The sequence below is a fragment of the Trichoplusia ni genome, chromosome 3 (assembly GCF_003590095.1).
Source record: "Trichoplusia ni isolate ovarian cell line Hi5 chromosome 3, tn1, whole genome shotgun sequence".
Taxonomy (NCBI): Eukaryota; Metazoa; Arthropoda; class Insecta; order Lepidoptera; family Noctuidae; genus Trichoplusia; species Trichoplusia ni.
Genome location: NC_039480.1, coordinates 15,852,512 through 15,867,974, shown reverse-complemented (window position 1 = coordinate 15,867,974; position 15,463 = coordinate 15,852,512). Strand labels below are relative to the sequence as shown.

General features: G+C 34.6%; 2 protein-coding genes across 2 annotated transcripts; both read right to left on the bottom strand.

Moving 5' to 3' along the window:
* Positions 1-10,098: 10,098 nt before the first annotated feature.
* LOC113508724 lies at positions 10,099-12,679 on the bottom strand. The gene is made up of 3 exons (XM_026891808.1): positions 12,653-12,679; positions 11,250-11,366; positions 10,099-10,994 (listed from the first exon to the last, which is right to left on the bottom strand). The coding sequence occupies exons 1-3, from the start codon at positions 12,677-12,679 to the stop codon at positions 10,377-10,379; spliced, it is 762 nt and encodes a 253-aa protein (XP_026747609.1). The 3' UTR covers positions 10,099-10,376.
* LOC113492133 (nudix hydrolase 8-like) lies at positions 12,130-14,658 on the bottom strand. Its single transcript, XM_026869459.1, has 5 exons — positions 14,446-14,658; positions 14,131-14,264; positions 13,849-13,940; positions 13,540-13,750; positions 12,130-13,196 (listed from the first exon to the last, which is right to left on the bottom strand). The coding sequence occupies exons 1-5, from the start codon at positions 14,499-14,501 to the stop codon at positions 12,820-12,822; spliced, it is 870 nt and encodes a 289-aa protein (XP_026725260.1). The 5' UTR covers positions 14,502-14,658; the 3' UTR covers positions 12,130-12,819.
* Positions 14,659-15,463: the final 805 nt, after the last annotated feature.

Here is a 15,463-nt window from a genome sequence, read left to right as displayed (position 1 = left end):
ATCAATATTTGACGTTTTTACGAGTCGGCTCTACTTTAAATTGATCTGGCCCCTGCAAAACTACGATAGCAATATTTCACAAACACAACACAGAAGTAATTATTATATCAGGCATAAACAATTCTTTGGTAAAGCGCGGACATTTGCGGGGTTTCTTTAGTCGCTTAATATTCCAAGAAAGTGTTTTGTAGAGTCTTAGAAAGTACTATTTATAGCTGGTTGAAGTTAGCGAGATTATTTATAAGCCTACTTTAATTTCAGTTTGATAAATTTGTGAAGAATAATTTAAGGTAGAAAAACTATTGACAAGAGATCACCTCTTTTAGCAGTTCCTACGAACGATTGTTTGTGATTAACTGAAAACCGCAAACTGAATGAAAAACATTAACTTTTTTTTAAACGACTCCCACACTAAGTAATTTAATCCTTGTGTCGCACACACATTCATTCAAGTCACATGCACAAAGACACCTAGACACCCAGACTCCACCTACATACTACGTAAAAAGCTTCCAGTTAATTTAACACTTATGAATAATTATGTTAACATAAAATTACGTAAGTTACGTATTCATAGAGCAACTTTAAAGTGGTTCTAGACATTTATTAAAGTAACTATTGTCAGGATATTTCATTATTAAACATTTTACTCTTACTAAAGCATCCATATCAATTTCAAACCAGTATATGGTAAATTCATACAAAGGTACTTTTACTTTCCAGGGTGATCCAAGGCTTTCCCTACAACCATCTCTATTCACTGGCGAGCTGGGCAACCGCATGAGTCTGCAGCCCCAGATGGTGATGTTCGAAGCTATAGTCCGCTACAGCAGAGGCTCCCTGCCTGAACTCCCTCGTTACCAAGAAAGCCAGAAGGAAACCGAGAGACAAGAAGGCTGATACCACAAACTCCAAGTAATATTACTTAAGTACATAATGTATAGGTACAATACACTCTAAAATATTGAAAATATTTTCTGTTATTTAATCGAATTGTAATCTGAAACAAATCAATTTGTTATTGTTTTTTTTTTCTCGATTTAGAATATATTTTGTTATCAGCAGAATTCTATAATTGAATGAAATTAAGTATGATCGGGCGCTTTCTCCTAAGATTGTTAAAAAAATATTTTTTTAACAATCGGAGACTTTACCGGAATCCTGGGTTCGATTCCCTACGAGGGTAAATGGTTGTAAGCCTTGTATATGCCTATATACAATAAGTTAAACAGTTACTTACAACTGATAGTATGTGTGAGTATCGACGCTTTGCTTAGTTTGAGTCTAGATGGCGTTGTGTGAAAGTTGTAAAATATTATTATTTATATCTTAACTTTAATACCTAACTATAAATTTCTTAAATTCCTAAATTTCGCTAGCGCAAAAGTATTCCAAAGATAAACTGTAATTATACCAATAATTAAAGAAAACTGGTGTTACCCAGTGTAAGAATTAACTTCAGGTGAATTTTAAAAGTAGATCTCGTTCATAATTGGTCGTATTATGGTGTATTACATCTTCTCAGAAAAAATCCTGGCCGATATAGCAAGCTACAATGCAAAAAAAGGAGCCGTTTAAGGTACCAACCCGAGTTTTTAGGAACATTTTATACGCAAAACGGAACGCACCTTTAAAACAAAAACCTGATTAGCTCAAAACTGATATGTTGTGGGTTGGTTCTAGTTTGCATAACTACGTCCAATTATGCATTCATAATATATCTGAACAGTGACCACACACACTTTGACCTCTCAACAACAGCGACCAATACACTCGAATATCCTCAAATCTAAAAATACGTACGGAGCAAATTTAAATACCTAAAGACTTATTTACTTGAACAATAATATTTTTTGCCTCTTCAATTGTCTGTGTGACCTTCAAGAACATTAATTTTGATTGAGACTGCTGATTACACAGGGGATTTGAGACTTGCTCACTTGTGACAATGTAGCGTCACACGTGTGTCGTAGACGTTCAAAATTCATGTAATTTGGCCGAACGTCTGCGATACTTGCGTATTATTTTTAAAGATATTGTGTAGGCGTTCTATTTTCTGCCTACCAACTTAAATATATTTAAGCGAAATTATATAGGAAGGCGGAGATTGAAGCCGTCACACGTCGCCAAATCGTGATCCTAATGTGGTAAAATAATGAAAGATCAGGTCAACGAGGTAAGTCGCAAGGTCCACTTTTCCCTACACTCTCTACGATGCCTGCAAACTTTTCTTCCCTACAAGACCAAAATTTCATAGCTCAATCCCTGGTTCAACCCATTATCGACTATGCCGATGCCTGTTACTTGGATGCCACTGAGGAGCTACTTAATAAGCTTGAGAAGTTGCAAAATTTGTATATCCGATTTGTCTTTGGGCTAACAAAATATGATCACATCTCGCAGTTTCGCAAAGAACTCAAGTGGCTCCCGATTCGCCTTCGCAGGAACACTCGTATCCTATGTCTCCTATATAATGTTCTTCACAATCCACTACATCCTTCCTACTTGCGTGATCGCTTTTCCTATATCCGCCCTCCTAGTGCCCTTTGCAGATCACATTTAAAATCCAATCTCAAAATTCAACCCCACTCCACTGACTTCTATTCCTTCTCCTTCTCCGTTCATGCAGCGAGACTGGAATGTGCTGCCGCCTAACATTCGTGACTCCCAATCTGTTGGTCTATTTAAACACCGACCCATACATGGGTTCATTAAAATTAAGACATTTAGTCCCATTATTTGATTTATTTCAACCAAGTTAAAGCCGACCGACCCATATATGGGATGTAATTTTTCAGCTTTTCCGAGGGAAACTTTACTTTTTTTTTCCTGAAATTCTGGAGCCATAATTAATAATAAAAAAAAATGCAGGTGTCCAAGACAAAAATAGTTTCAGGCTTATCTGGGTTACAGAACACTATCTTGCCTCTGTAAGATAGCCTAATGTCCTTGTCCATGTAACTTTATTTATAAAATTTATGTATATATTTATATAAGTAGATATGTTTGTCTTTTTATTGTCCTATATTTATGTACACACTGTGTCTATGTTTCTTTTTCTTATCTCCTTTCGCAGGTCTGCTGGCAGAAATTTCTTAAGAAATAAGCAGTACCTTTGTAACTAATGTATTTTAATTTTTATATTTCTCTCTGTATGTTGTGTGTACATAAATAAATAAAAGATAATATATAAGCTTTGTATTATAAGTCAAACTTCAAGTAGTAAAAATGTAGTTGTGTTCTTAACTACTGAATGAATAATTGGTTTCAGGGTCTTCTATTGTTTTACATTTAATTGAAATCTGTAGAAATGAGGTGTTTAAAGTATGGCAGGTTATAACAACAACAACTAGTTATAAGTGTCTATAATGTAACTGTTTGCTGTTCCTTAAAATAAAACAACTAATTTGTAAACTGGTTCCTGGGCACGTAAATGCATTATTACGCGTATAATTTTATAACTAGAAACGTGATAAACGTATCTCACACAAAAAACGCTGAATTCGATTTATTTACTGTCACGTTTAATATCATTGATAAATACTTGAAACTAAATTTACTTCTCATAACGATAAGATAAGTTGTAGATAAGCAAGTGTTGGTACTTGAGAACAAACCTAGGGATTATAAAACAACCGCCTACTTCAATTACGCCTGATTGTGATGCCTTACCGGCATTTTATAGAAAGGTTGTTAAAGTCGTGGAAACGTGGTGCCGCTAAACGCGGCGTTGCTTTCAATTCATTTTATTACTCTAGGAGTAGTTTATCTTTGTAATCTTTGTTTCGCGGGGGCTTTCACAGCTTCAAGTCATATGCATAAAGACACCTTCATTTAGGACACGCATTCGTGGATCGCACAAATGCTTGTCCTACGCGGGGATTGAAGCCGCGACACGTCGCGCAAAGTGGTTAAAAATCAGGGCCCCGATTCTGCTATTTTACAATGGCGGATGAATGAATGGCAATTGGATTAATTTAGAAATTATTCCTATTCTCTTAAGCATTTTGCCAATACAGTAATTGGAAGTTAATTGAACTGACCTTGAGTATAGCGTCCCGTACAAAATTTACAATTATTGTGAAGAAAAATGCTTAAGAAAATACGAAAATTACAATTTTCGTATTTTTTAAGCCAAGTTTCATTCATTCATCGGCCGTTGTAAATACCAGAATTGGGGCAATGGACAGACTCAACCACTTGGCTATCCGTAGTCATAAATCAGTTATTTACACACGTCCTACATTCAACATTGTTGTATCTTACACGTTCATGATCTTTTTCTGTAACAAACGTTTACAGGAAAAAAGTTAATAATTTATCGGATAAATATAGTTATCATAATTTGCTTTCTGTCAAAAGTAGATAAAGAGATATTCTGATTAAAAACATAATCTTATTATTTAGATTGAAATAATGTTAATGAGTAAACAAGTTGTTGGTTGATTGCTAATTAAATATAATGATTAGCAATAGCTCCCATGTAAATATATTATTCATTTGATTTCAAACCGAAAATTATCCTAGTAGACCCGAGTGCGTGTTTTGAAGAAGAATTCATAGTCCAATATAGATAAAGATGTTTTATTAATATTGATCCACTAATCCATATATACAGATACATTTTAATAAGACCTTTTTTCGTTTTAGTGCCGATCTAGATCTGCAGCTTTCGCTTGTCTTCAAAACAAAAGTCCAAATTATTGAAAATTAGTCAGCTTACTAAAATTCAATTTGCACAAATAGCTACAAAGTCATTATCTTATCAGCCTAGCGCCGTCCACTTCTTAACGTATGAGATACAAAAGTCAAAAACTATTTAAAGACTTAAACAAATGGTTTCTTGCAAACTTCTATCGAATAAAGAAATGTATGGGGGTTACACACATATATGTACGTACCTACTTACGTCGTACCGCTGTGTTAGTTCTTTCCGCAAACCTTCGAGCGACAACCCGAAGGAATGCCAATGTCCGCTAAGAGGATATTAACCACATAATATGTCGCTAGCTATGGCCTTCCATTTTAAATGGAGGCTCATCTACCTCTTGACGCTCTCAAGTAAGCATTTAAGTAGGTTTATATTCATTTTTTTTTAGGGGGGAAATGCTCATGGATCTTCTCCGCCTTAGGCATGCGGAGATGCCCTTGTACCTGAGACCACAGGATGCGATGCAAACTACAGTAATAGGTTATTCCTGGTTTATGTAAATAATAAAAACTCTAATCTCAATTCTGGCAATCAGTCCTGCGTATTTGTTGCGATTGTGAAACGTATTATTTGTTGTCACTTGATGGATTCAAACGAACCCGATACGAGTGCAGGTTCACCCAAATACCTTGGGAAATTCCCAAGAATTTCTCAGCAGCAAAGGAGAGTTTCCGATGTTCTTTTTCGGTAGGTAAACCTACTTAAAAAAGATCAGTGATCTCTTATTTACACTATTCAGTAGTCAAAATTTAAAGGGGCAACATACTTAAACGTCTTCTGAAAATGTTGCTTTGAATGGGCAACGGTAAACAGAAATAAACTCTTTATAATCATGTAAATAACATGTTGCGTGACGACAGTGTTTTGAAAAAATACAATAGCCAAGTCTACGTACAGCTGTTTAAAGCGTAACAGTTGTTATACGTACTTAGTTAGTATTTATTAGTCAACAGCCGTCGTAATGGATCATTACACGATACAGACAATGGGTGATGACGAGGCCAACACGACACATAGAAAAGGATGTCAATTTATAATTGGTTTAATAAACCAATTAACAGAGAAACTTGTATCCCATTGGAAATTACGTCACACAAATTATTATTACCTACTAGCTGTTTTCCGCGGTTTCGCCCGCGTTGTACTTTTTTTTCCCGCATTTTTTCCATTTTCTCACCGTTTAAACCTTTCCTGGACTGGTAAGGATATTTCAAGACTAAAATTAGCCAAATCGGTTCAGCCATTCCCGAGATTTAGCAAGACTAACGAACAGCAATTTATTTTTATATATAAGAAGAAGAAGAAGAAGATAAGAAGAAGAAAGAAGAAGAAAAGATATATTTCCTTTGAGCGACTGTTATAAATGAATTATAGTCAGACTCCACGCCATTTTTTATTTATTATAATTACTAATTAACTGTGCAAAATCCTTTCCATGGTATTTGATAAAAACGTTTAACAGTTAGAGTTTCAAAGTGTCCAATTGATTATTTAATTACGCTTCAACGAGTAAGTTATTTTACATGAATAGATAAGGTTTCATGAACGAAAGGAGATTTTTTGTTCTTATCTAAGCGAAATACGATTATATTTATTTGCTAACGGGCCTTCGGTTAAGTTGTTATTTTATTATGTACGAGAACATGGTTGTTATTTGTGTTTAATGCTAAAGGAATATTTACTGTATTATTTTTAAAAATAAAATCATTTTTGACATCGGAATCGAACCCGGAGCGTCCATCCAATGTACGTAAACGTGACGCACTTAAAGTACTTCCAAGTGATAAACAAATCAATGTGTCGTGACGATAACGTGACAATCAAACTTATGATTACAAAATAAATCGTTTTAATCCCTACAAAAAGTATTAAATAATAGCGAATTCGACTTAAACGATTATCCACGACACATGATTGTTTAATGTTTGGATATGTACGGCTAACGTTGGACCGGACGGACGCTTCTGTTCAATTTCTGAGTCATCACACGCCGGCGTCGTCGTTGACTTCGATAAAAAAATCAACACAAACGCTCAGATTGCTCGGCTATAGGTGGTCTCGTGCAGTTTTGGTTGAACACCGTAAGGCGACTCACGGCCCGGTGCAGTTTTACTCCAAACTTTCAACAGTCACACCGCCTAAACAGTAATCATGAGTTACGCGTTCTTAATAGTGGTGTCGGTCGCAATAACTGTGAAATTGTTGTTTTTAAGTTTGTCAATGTATTTCACATTGAAACACAACAAGGAAGTTGAAATAACTGAGGTGAGTGGATTGTTGACAGAATTTAGAAATCTGTTGAGTTTGTTGCTTGCCATTGTTGTGTCTTTGAACTTTGTTTGACAACCAGTTTTTATGTTTTGTACGGAGATAATATACCCACATAAATAACCGATATTCGATACGGCGAGCTGACCCTTATCTTATGGAGAATAGCAGATACTTATAGAGATAAATTCGTGGAACAAGTTTACCTATGCCACTAAAGAGATTACCCACAGATTTCTAAAACATTTTGTAGAATGTTTCGTACACATGAGACAAATTCAAAATATTATCATCTATTCTTATTTTAATATATTATAACCCTTATCTATTGGATTCAATTATGTGAACAGTGTTAGCGCAGCCTTCGTTCACAAAACTACTATTGTTACAACGTACGAAATCATACATTTATTTCGAACCCAAGGTCAATTCGGATTGTATCTGGTTTTGGTTACTTTCCTCTAAGACCATATGAGTTGATACGTACATACACGCTTGAAATAAACAAAACAAGAACGATATCAACAAAATTAGTTACGTTAATTACTTGAGAAAATGTAGGTTCTAGCCGTTGTATAGGTACAGGTAGGGACTTCGCTTGAGTGATGTCGAATGAATGTGTGAATTTGCATAAGCAAGCTATCCGTGTCACCAATTGTTTACTTAACATTGTTATTTGCTATAATATTAATCAAAATATTTCGTCATATTAATTATACTACGACGCGATGTATTGAAAAGTATATAACAAGTGCTGTGACTCGATCGTACTATTAAAGGTTTCTTAAGACTGTTGCTCAACCGCCATCGCCATCGAGCCTTCTATTTCATAACATTGCCGACTAACTGCATGGGTAGATGATAATATTTATGTATTGCTGAAGTAAGAGTATCCTGTTCTTTTGAATGGTCATGGATTCCCTATAGTTAACAAGGTTGTCTTCACTCAGATTTAGAACTAAAAGCATTGTGTACTGTGTATTGTGATATATATATGCAGGAATCAAATAGTATTAAATGTATTGAAGTACATAGTATAAAAAGGATCAAAAGAGCGCACTTTTGAAATCTCACGAAACTAGAGCATAGGTAAATAGGTTACACTATTTTTTAATGGACAATTTATTAGAGAAGGGAAATAATCATCTAAGTATTTCGGCACAATACTTTGAACGTAACACAAACGCAACGCAAAAGTAGTCGAAATGCGTATAGGTAGGTACTCACAGTAATAGGGGTGAGCAATAAAGTAGGTATTTAGATAGATGAATTTATTATGATAATTATCTAACCGTTAATTATCAAACACTGTTCGAGTTACGGGTGCTACCGCAAAAATCGATTAACGCCAAGCTCTTTTGCGTTTATGGTATCTAGTCTCCTAGCTGTTCATCAGTCAAAATACATCCGCCGGGAGACCTCAGTTGGCGATTCTAAGCATTTTGAAAATTTATACGATATACGATTGCAAAACAAATCTTTCGTGTATTTACCATTATCCTAACATAAGACGCGCGTACACTTAGTTATCTTACAACCTTGGGCGTACTCTTGGTCCCAACCAGCGAGCGTTTCCACAAAATTCACAAATTATAGTTGATTGGGCAATCCACATAATTGTCAATCCTATTTCCAAGACTTTTAAAAGCAAATTAATAAAAAAAGAAATATAAAAAGTATTCTAATTCACGTGCTTGTAAAAATAAAATGCCCCCGAGTGATACTTAACAAATTCATCCCTCTGGACATCATAAGGGGTAGGTACATACATAACCCAGCGTACTTGCATACCATTCCCCAGGGTGTAAACTTGCCCAACGTGACCATTAGGTTTATAACAACTTATGGACAATGTGGACATTGTTCAGTAGCAGTACGAGTTGTTTTTAATATTTGGTGATGCTTGCTAGAGGCATTCAGCTAAGATACACTTTCTAAAAGATTAAATCGCATTGAATACTTATCAGTCGATGAAAATCAAAATCGACGTATGTTTTCGTCACTTTCCGTACTATCTAAAGCTACCTATTACTGATTCACATACTGATTTCTTTATGCATCCTTTCGTTAAACTCTTTCTTCAGGGGACATCGATACTTAGTAGATCCCCTAACGTCTCTCATAAAGACCACTATGTTACTACACCCATGTAGCGAGACCAGGCGCCTTCAACACGTGGAAGTATATTTCTCCAGGTCTACTACAAAAGCATTTATGGAAGCAATACGGCAATTTGGGCAAGAATAGTATTTCATCCCCTAAGACATAGTCATCAACATTATACCCTAGCCCTTTCCTGACTATGTTGGGGTCGGCTTCCTGTCTAATCGGAGTCAGCTAAGTACCCGTGTTTAACAAGGAGTGACTGCCTATTTGACCTCTTCTACCCAGTTACCTGGGCAACACCATACCCCATACTGGTTGTCAGATTTTCTAGCCTCTAACCACCCGTAACGACTGCCAAAGTATAAATAAATAACAGTCTAAAGCACGTCTGGTGTCGGGGCCATATGCGTAAAGCCGAGTATTAGAGGTAGAGGGTACGTGGAGGGCACGCGAAACCAGGCTATAATGCATCTCAATATTTTTCGACCTTTAGCTAGACTTAAAATAACCTTACACTGCCTCCTGAATAGCAAATTCCAACGTTGGCTCTCTTCCGGCCATTTATAAAACGAATCGAGAGGCCCAAAGATTTATTTTAAAACCGCCCATTTTCAAACTATATGGTTTTCAATTTTAAAACAATTAATCCATAGGGGAGAGCGGGGCTGAAAGTGCCGATTTTGACAAATCCTTTTAAGATTCGGATACAATAAGTGCTATGTCTGAAAGTAGTGGTTCATCCTAAGCCAAATTTAATCTATTTTACGAATTTAACTTCAGATTTTACACATTTTTAATAGTTTTTATGAAAATGCGATTTTTTTAGACAGAGGCGACAAGGCACTACCAACCCCACTCTGGGGCAAGTTGTGCCGTAGCTGAGGTCGGTTGTGCCGTTGATAATGCTTGGAGTTTTATATGAATGAAAATTAATTAGGAAATTAAAACACATCAGTTTTATAATAATATATTTATTCGTTATATTTTTTGATATCAATCAACAGATTTTAAAGTTTAATTGTATAATACTAAGTATTATAATAAAAAAAAAAACAAGGAACCTTCTTATGTAATTAGTCAAACATAAAAACGTATTTTTAATCAATAGTTTGTACTTATTTTTATGCAAATGAGATCAATTATTAAAAATATCAGTCTATAAAGACTAGTCAACTACCTGCTATAAACAGTAAAGATTTCTCTTTCATTACTATGTTCCAAAATTATTAACTTTTTAATCAGTCTCGAGTCTTTTTAAGAAAGAAAAAAAAATACTAAAACTAAACCAAAACTAGATACTCTCCAGATTGATCAGAATAACAATTAGGACATACAAATGCTTGGTTTTCTTCATCTTCAATACATTGCAAATGGGCCCAATTCTTACATTCTCTGCATTCAATCCATTGTTCTCCAGGGGCAGAGTTAGAATAGGCATCACAACAAATTTAATGATGCAGAACCATTTTTGTTCGACATCAGAACTGTCGTCATCTTGCAATACTCTTCTCTTAGCGCGGTTATTAGTCGGCTTTTTTGTTTGTTTACCATTTCCCTTGCATCTTCCCGTCCCTTTTCCCTTAAACTTCTTTTTAGTTTCGCTTTCTTTTTTCTTCTTTTTACTAGCCTGTTCTTTTGCTAAAGCATTTTTCTCTGGAGTGTCCGTAAGAACAGCTGTCTTTCTTTTACGTGCTTTAGTATGTCCAATTAGTCGGGGAGGTGCTTTAGGCAGTCGTCTTATTAGCTCTGGTGAGAAAACTGCTGCATTGTTATTATCAACTGATTGAGGAGGCTGGAAACTGCAGCAAGGGATAGGTTCCGGAGAGCACTGACGTGTCTCTTGCTCTTGATTACCTGATGGTGCTCTTGTACTCTCAACGCTGCAGTCGCTTGGCCCAGGACAACAATACTGAAACAATATAGGTTGGTTAGGGGTTGGTTGTCCCGTGGCACAAACAGCCCCACATGAACGGCACATTTTACCCCGTTTATGATAGTGTGATATTTTGTCTCACATATAAAAATCACTGTACACAAAACATTAAAATTACACTGCATAACAAACTAGGATAAATAACAAACATTTTACAAAAACTCACATATTAAAAGCACGAAAAATGCTAGCTTGAGACCAAAAAGTATTGAAACGAAAATATTTACCTACGTGGCGCTGGAGGACCCTCACATGCAGTGCGACTCGGTCCGCGTCGCTGATGCAACTAAAATGGCAGCCGCGTGTGCGCAACTGATAGGCCTTACGCGACACAATATGATCGTATATCTATATCTTTCCGTTTTTGAGATATTCGCGTTGGCACAATTTACCCCCGGCACTTTCAGCCCCGCTCTCCCCTACCGGTAATTAATTATTATTCTCAAGAAATAAGCGCTGTTTTGTGCGGTTGCAAGTGCAAATTTCAGTTTTCATAAACAAATTATGGCAATACTTTCTCGCCTTTTCTAAGTATTTATGATAAACATAGAAAGATATTTGTACATTTCATTACCAAAGTCGTGATTTTCTAGAATGTTTTAGGTACATACAAGATATGTATGAGTAGTCTATGGTTCTCGTTGGTTCATAATAAGCCATTAAAATACAAAATTGCAATCTGCACCTAGATGTGTTTGCTGTTTACATCATTTACATAAACCTTATAGCTAGGTATGCAATGTTGCACAATGTATTTTAAGACCCAATAGATGTTCATAGATACTTACTACTTCCTTATTTTTATATTATATTCCTCAGTTCATAGATAATTATTAACTTATGTACCTATGTAAAGCATGTGTTTTTTTGTTACAGAGCAACAATCACACCAAGGCACAGAAAAAATCCCTATTCGTAGCATGGAAATCAATACCGCGCCTTATCTTACCGAAATCACTGTACTGCCCCAGTACAAACAACAAGGAATTTAATAATAAATCGTAGTATATTCAAACTTTATGTTGATTAAATTATTGTTTTGACCTTAGAAAAATATATTAATGTTCATGTTTCTATACATTTAATTATGCTTTGAAATAAAATCAAAATGTAACCATCAAATATTTTATTAGATAAATTATACCTATTCACAATACTGTATATACATTTGTAATGATTTGTACTTGTTTCTAAATGTACTGTGTAGTTTCCTAGTTAACATTATATTATATTGGAAGAAATTATTTATTTGTTATTAATATTTTATATTGTTGATTCACGGCTGTTATTTTGTCCACAAGTCTGATTAAGTAAATTTTCTTCAGTTTACTATCAATCTGTCTTTTGTATTAAATTAAAACACTACTGCTGCATGAATGAATCCCTGGGTCTTTGCGGTTTGATCAGCATTTAAATGGCATGCACCAAGATAAGGCCAAAAAAGGGGACCAAGACTTGGACCAATATTTGTGGACGCCATAATTAAAATTGTACCCTATGAGGATATCGAAACCGCGTTACGTCGTACGGGAGTCATTGGTGATACCACTTGGCTATTCACGCTATCAAAACATGCCATTCATCATTTAGTACACATACATATACTGTCAATTGTCTAATCTATTATAAATTACGCTCTGGCTGAGTTCGCTGCAATTCATGGTAAGATATTAAAATCATGCCAACTTTATAAATTAGATAAAAAATTATCTACATTAACAACTAGTACCCATTTAAAATTAACATTGAATTGATATCAACTTATATTAAAACTAGTACTAAGTTTTGAGCTATTTCTGTATCAATCTTTGTCTGTAACAATTAAATAGTTTACATCTCTTATGTAACTGGCTGTCCAGCGCACCGTCTGCTTCTGGAAATCGAGATTTAGATTCTTTTGTTTGTACGCTAAAGCCATTTTGACCATCTTCTGGTTGAACTTGTTTACGAGAGGATGTGAGGTGTACTCATCAACAGGCATCCACTTGCAAACGTTGAGTTCCCTTTCAGAGATGATTATGTCTTCTGTCAAGGCTTTCATCTTAACAATGGCATGTATGTCAGAGTTACCGAACATCATGTTGTGCGTATGTCTGAATGTTACGATTGATTCAAAAGCTGCAACTATCCCAGTTTCCTCCTTGACTTCTCGTGCTGCCGCATGTATAATGTCTTCACCTGGAATTGTTGATAACAAGTTTGAATTAGACAAGCTGACTTTTGAAAGACTTAACATGTTTTAGTTATTTCAATTTAATATTATTCCTACTTTGTGTTACAGTGCATGTTTCTTCCTTCTTATTGTGTACATAGTTATCATTTACTAAGTAGGCAATTATCTGACTGGTTTATGATAATTATCAGTAAAAATGCAAGCAAAAGTGATTAATCAAATCATTGGATGATAGTCAAAATACCTGTAAAACCTTGTTCTTTGCACAGTTTGTCTGCAAGTAGGAGTAAATACTAATAGTAGCAAATTGTGAAGATAAAAGTATGTTCTTGATTAGCCAATACATACCTCTCTCCACATAGCCTCCAGGGAGTTTCCAGTGAGGATACTCATAGTGTTTCTCAGATACTGCCAGTAGTTGGTTCTTATCATTGAACACCATTGCACCAATTCCTAAATTTGTATGAGAGGTTGGGGGTAGGTTTGGTTTTGAGTCCTTTGGCAGCCATTTATACATCATGACAAAGTCTTCTCTCGCATGATGAAAATTAAATCCATTCTAAGAACAGCAAGCCTTAATTAAAAACAATAACAGATGTGTCAAAAAATTTCATATTGACTTATGTATGATTTTATGATAATTTTAAATTTACTTACATCTGCTAAGATTGGGACACAAAAAGTGTCTTTTATGTCTACCTTGAACCATATACATCTATATCCTTCTGCACCCCAGATAAGCAAAGACTCTGGAACAGATATATTTACATATTATATAACTCAATAACTGAAACATAGATTATTTTTGCTCATAATTACACTGTAGAACAAACAAATGGTGTTGTTTATTAAATGGAATACATTTATGGCATTTTTTCATATTAAATTCAATTATCCACATAATAATTACATTTATTAAATAATGTAATTCCTACATACCTTTGAGTTTGTGAAGAAAAATATTCTGCTCGGGTTTCTCTTGTTTAAGGTCAATTGTAACTCCTCTGTATCTATCTATTACACCTCTAAAAATTTCAGGCGCCTCTGTACCAAACGAACAGTTTGATAAAGTTCTGAAAGCAATATTTATAAACATTGTTAGTTATCAACACCATACGCTTACGAATCACAGAGTACCAACCAACAAAATTACTACTACTATTAGTGTAATTACTTGATTACAGATGAATAAACTCTATTAACGAATTTTTTGGAAACTTTTAGGCGGGTTATAATACATTTGAGGTTACATACAGCGGATATAACTTTTTTTGATAGGCTCGTGTGCAAGCCAATAGTATTTTGTACATGGTTATTAAAACAGCAGGTCACTTATGAATAAACAGTAAAATATTAAATTAGATCCAGCTCAAAACAAGTATACTTTCAAAGCGATTTCTTCCAACCAGTAAATAACACTGATAATAAATATTCCATTCAGTCTGTCTGTGACACTGACAATTTTAATGTCAATCTAAAATGTCAGCTGTCAAATCGGATCAGTGAGGCTGATTGTCAAATCAACTAAGCAAATTTAAAAAAGAAACAAGCATTCTGGACTTATACCACTAATTATTTTAAATTTAAATAAATCATTCCTCACATTTCTCCAATAGCGTATGCATCTCTTATAAGGACGGAGAGCAAGCATAACTATAGATCAATTACTTTCGCAATCCGTATTATGAGGGGACAAAGCACTTACATACTTAATTTCTCGAATTACACACAACCCACATAATATTGATCTTAATATAAATTTATCAAACAAAGTAGGTTGTACTTAATACATTTAAAATGTGTGCAATATTTAAAAAAATAAGTTAAATTTCATTTTGTCTGTGAATATTAAAAGAAAAATTAAACAATATCGCATTGAGTAGATCAAGATATTCGAATGCAGTCTCTTGTGCTTGTTCAAAGACACGTTGTTTTATAACTATTTTTTGTTGTTTAGCAGTAATTGTTTTATAGTTAATTTAGGCCAACATGTTTGAGCCTACCGTAACTGATACTTAAATTATCAAATCTGGATATTGATTTTTAAAAATACTTGTTGTGTAGTCTACAAACGATTCCAAAGCCATAAATGGATATTTTATAATAATCTGTCGGTTTGTCTTAAACCGTATAAAGACTACTAAACAATGCTAAAAGATTTTATAAGAGCGGAAAACTTTTTATTTGTATGTTTACTTTTTTGTTATTTTGTTGAACTTTGATATCTCTATATCCTAGCATTATTACCACCATTTTACCATTTTACATACCA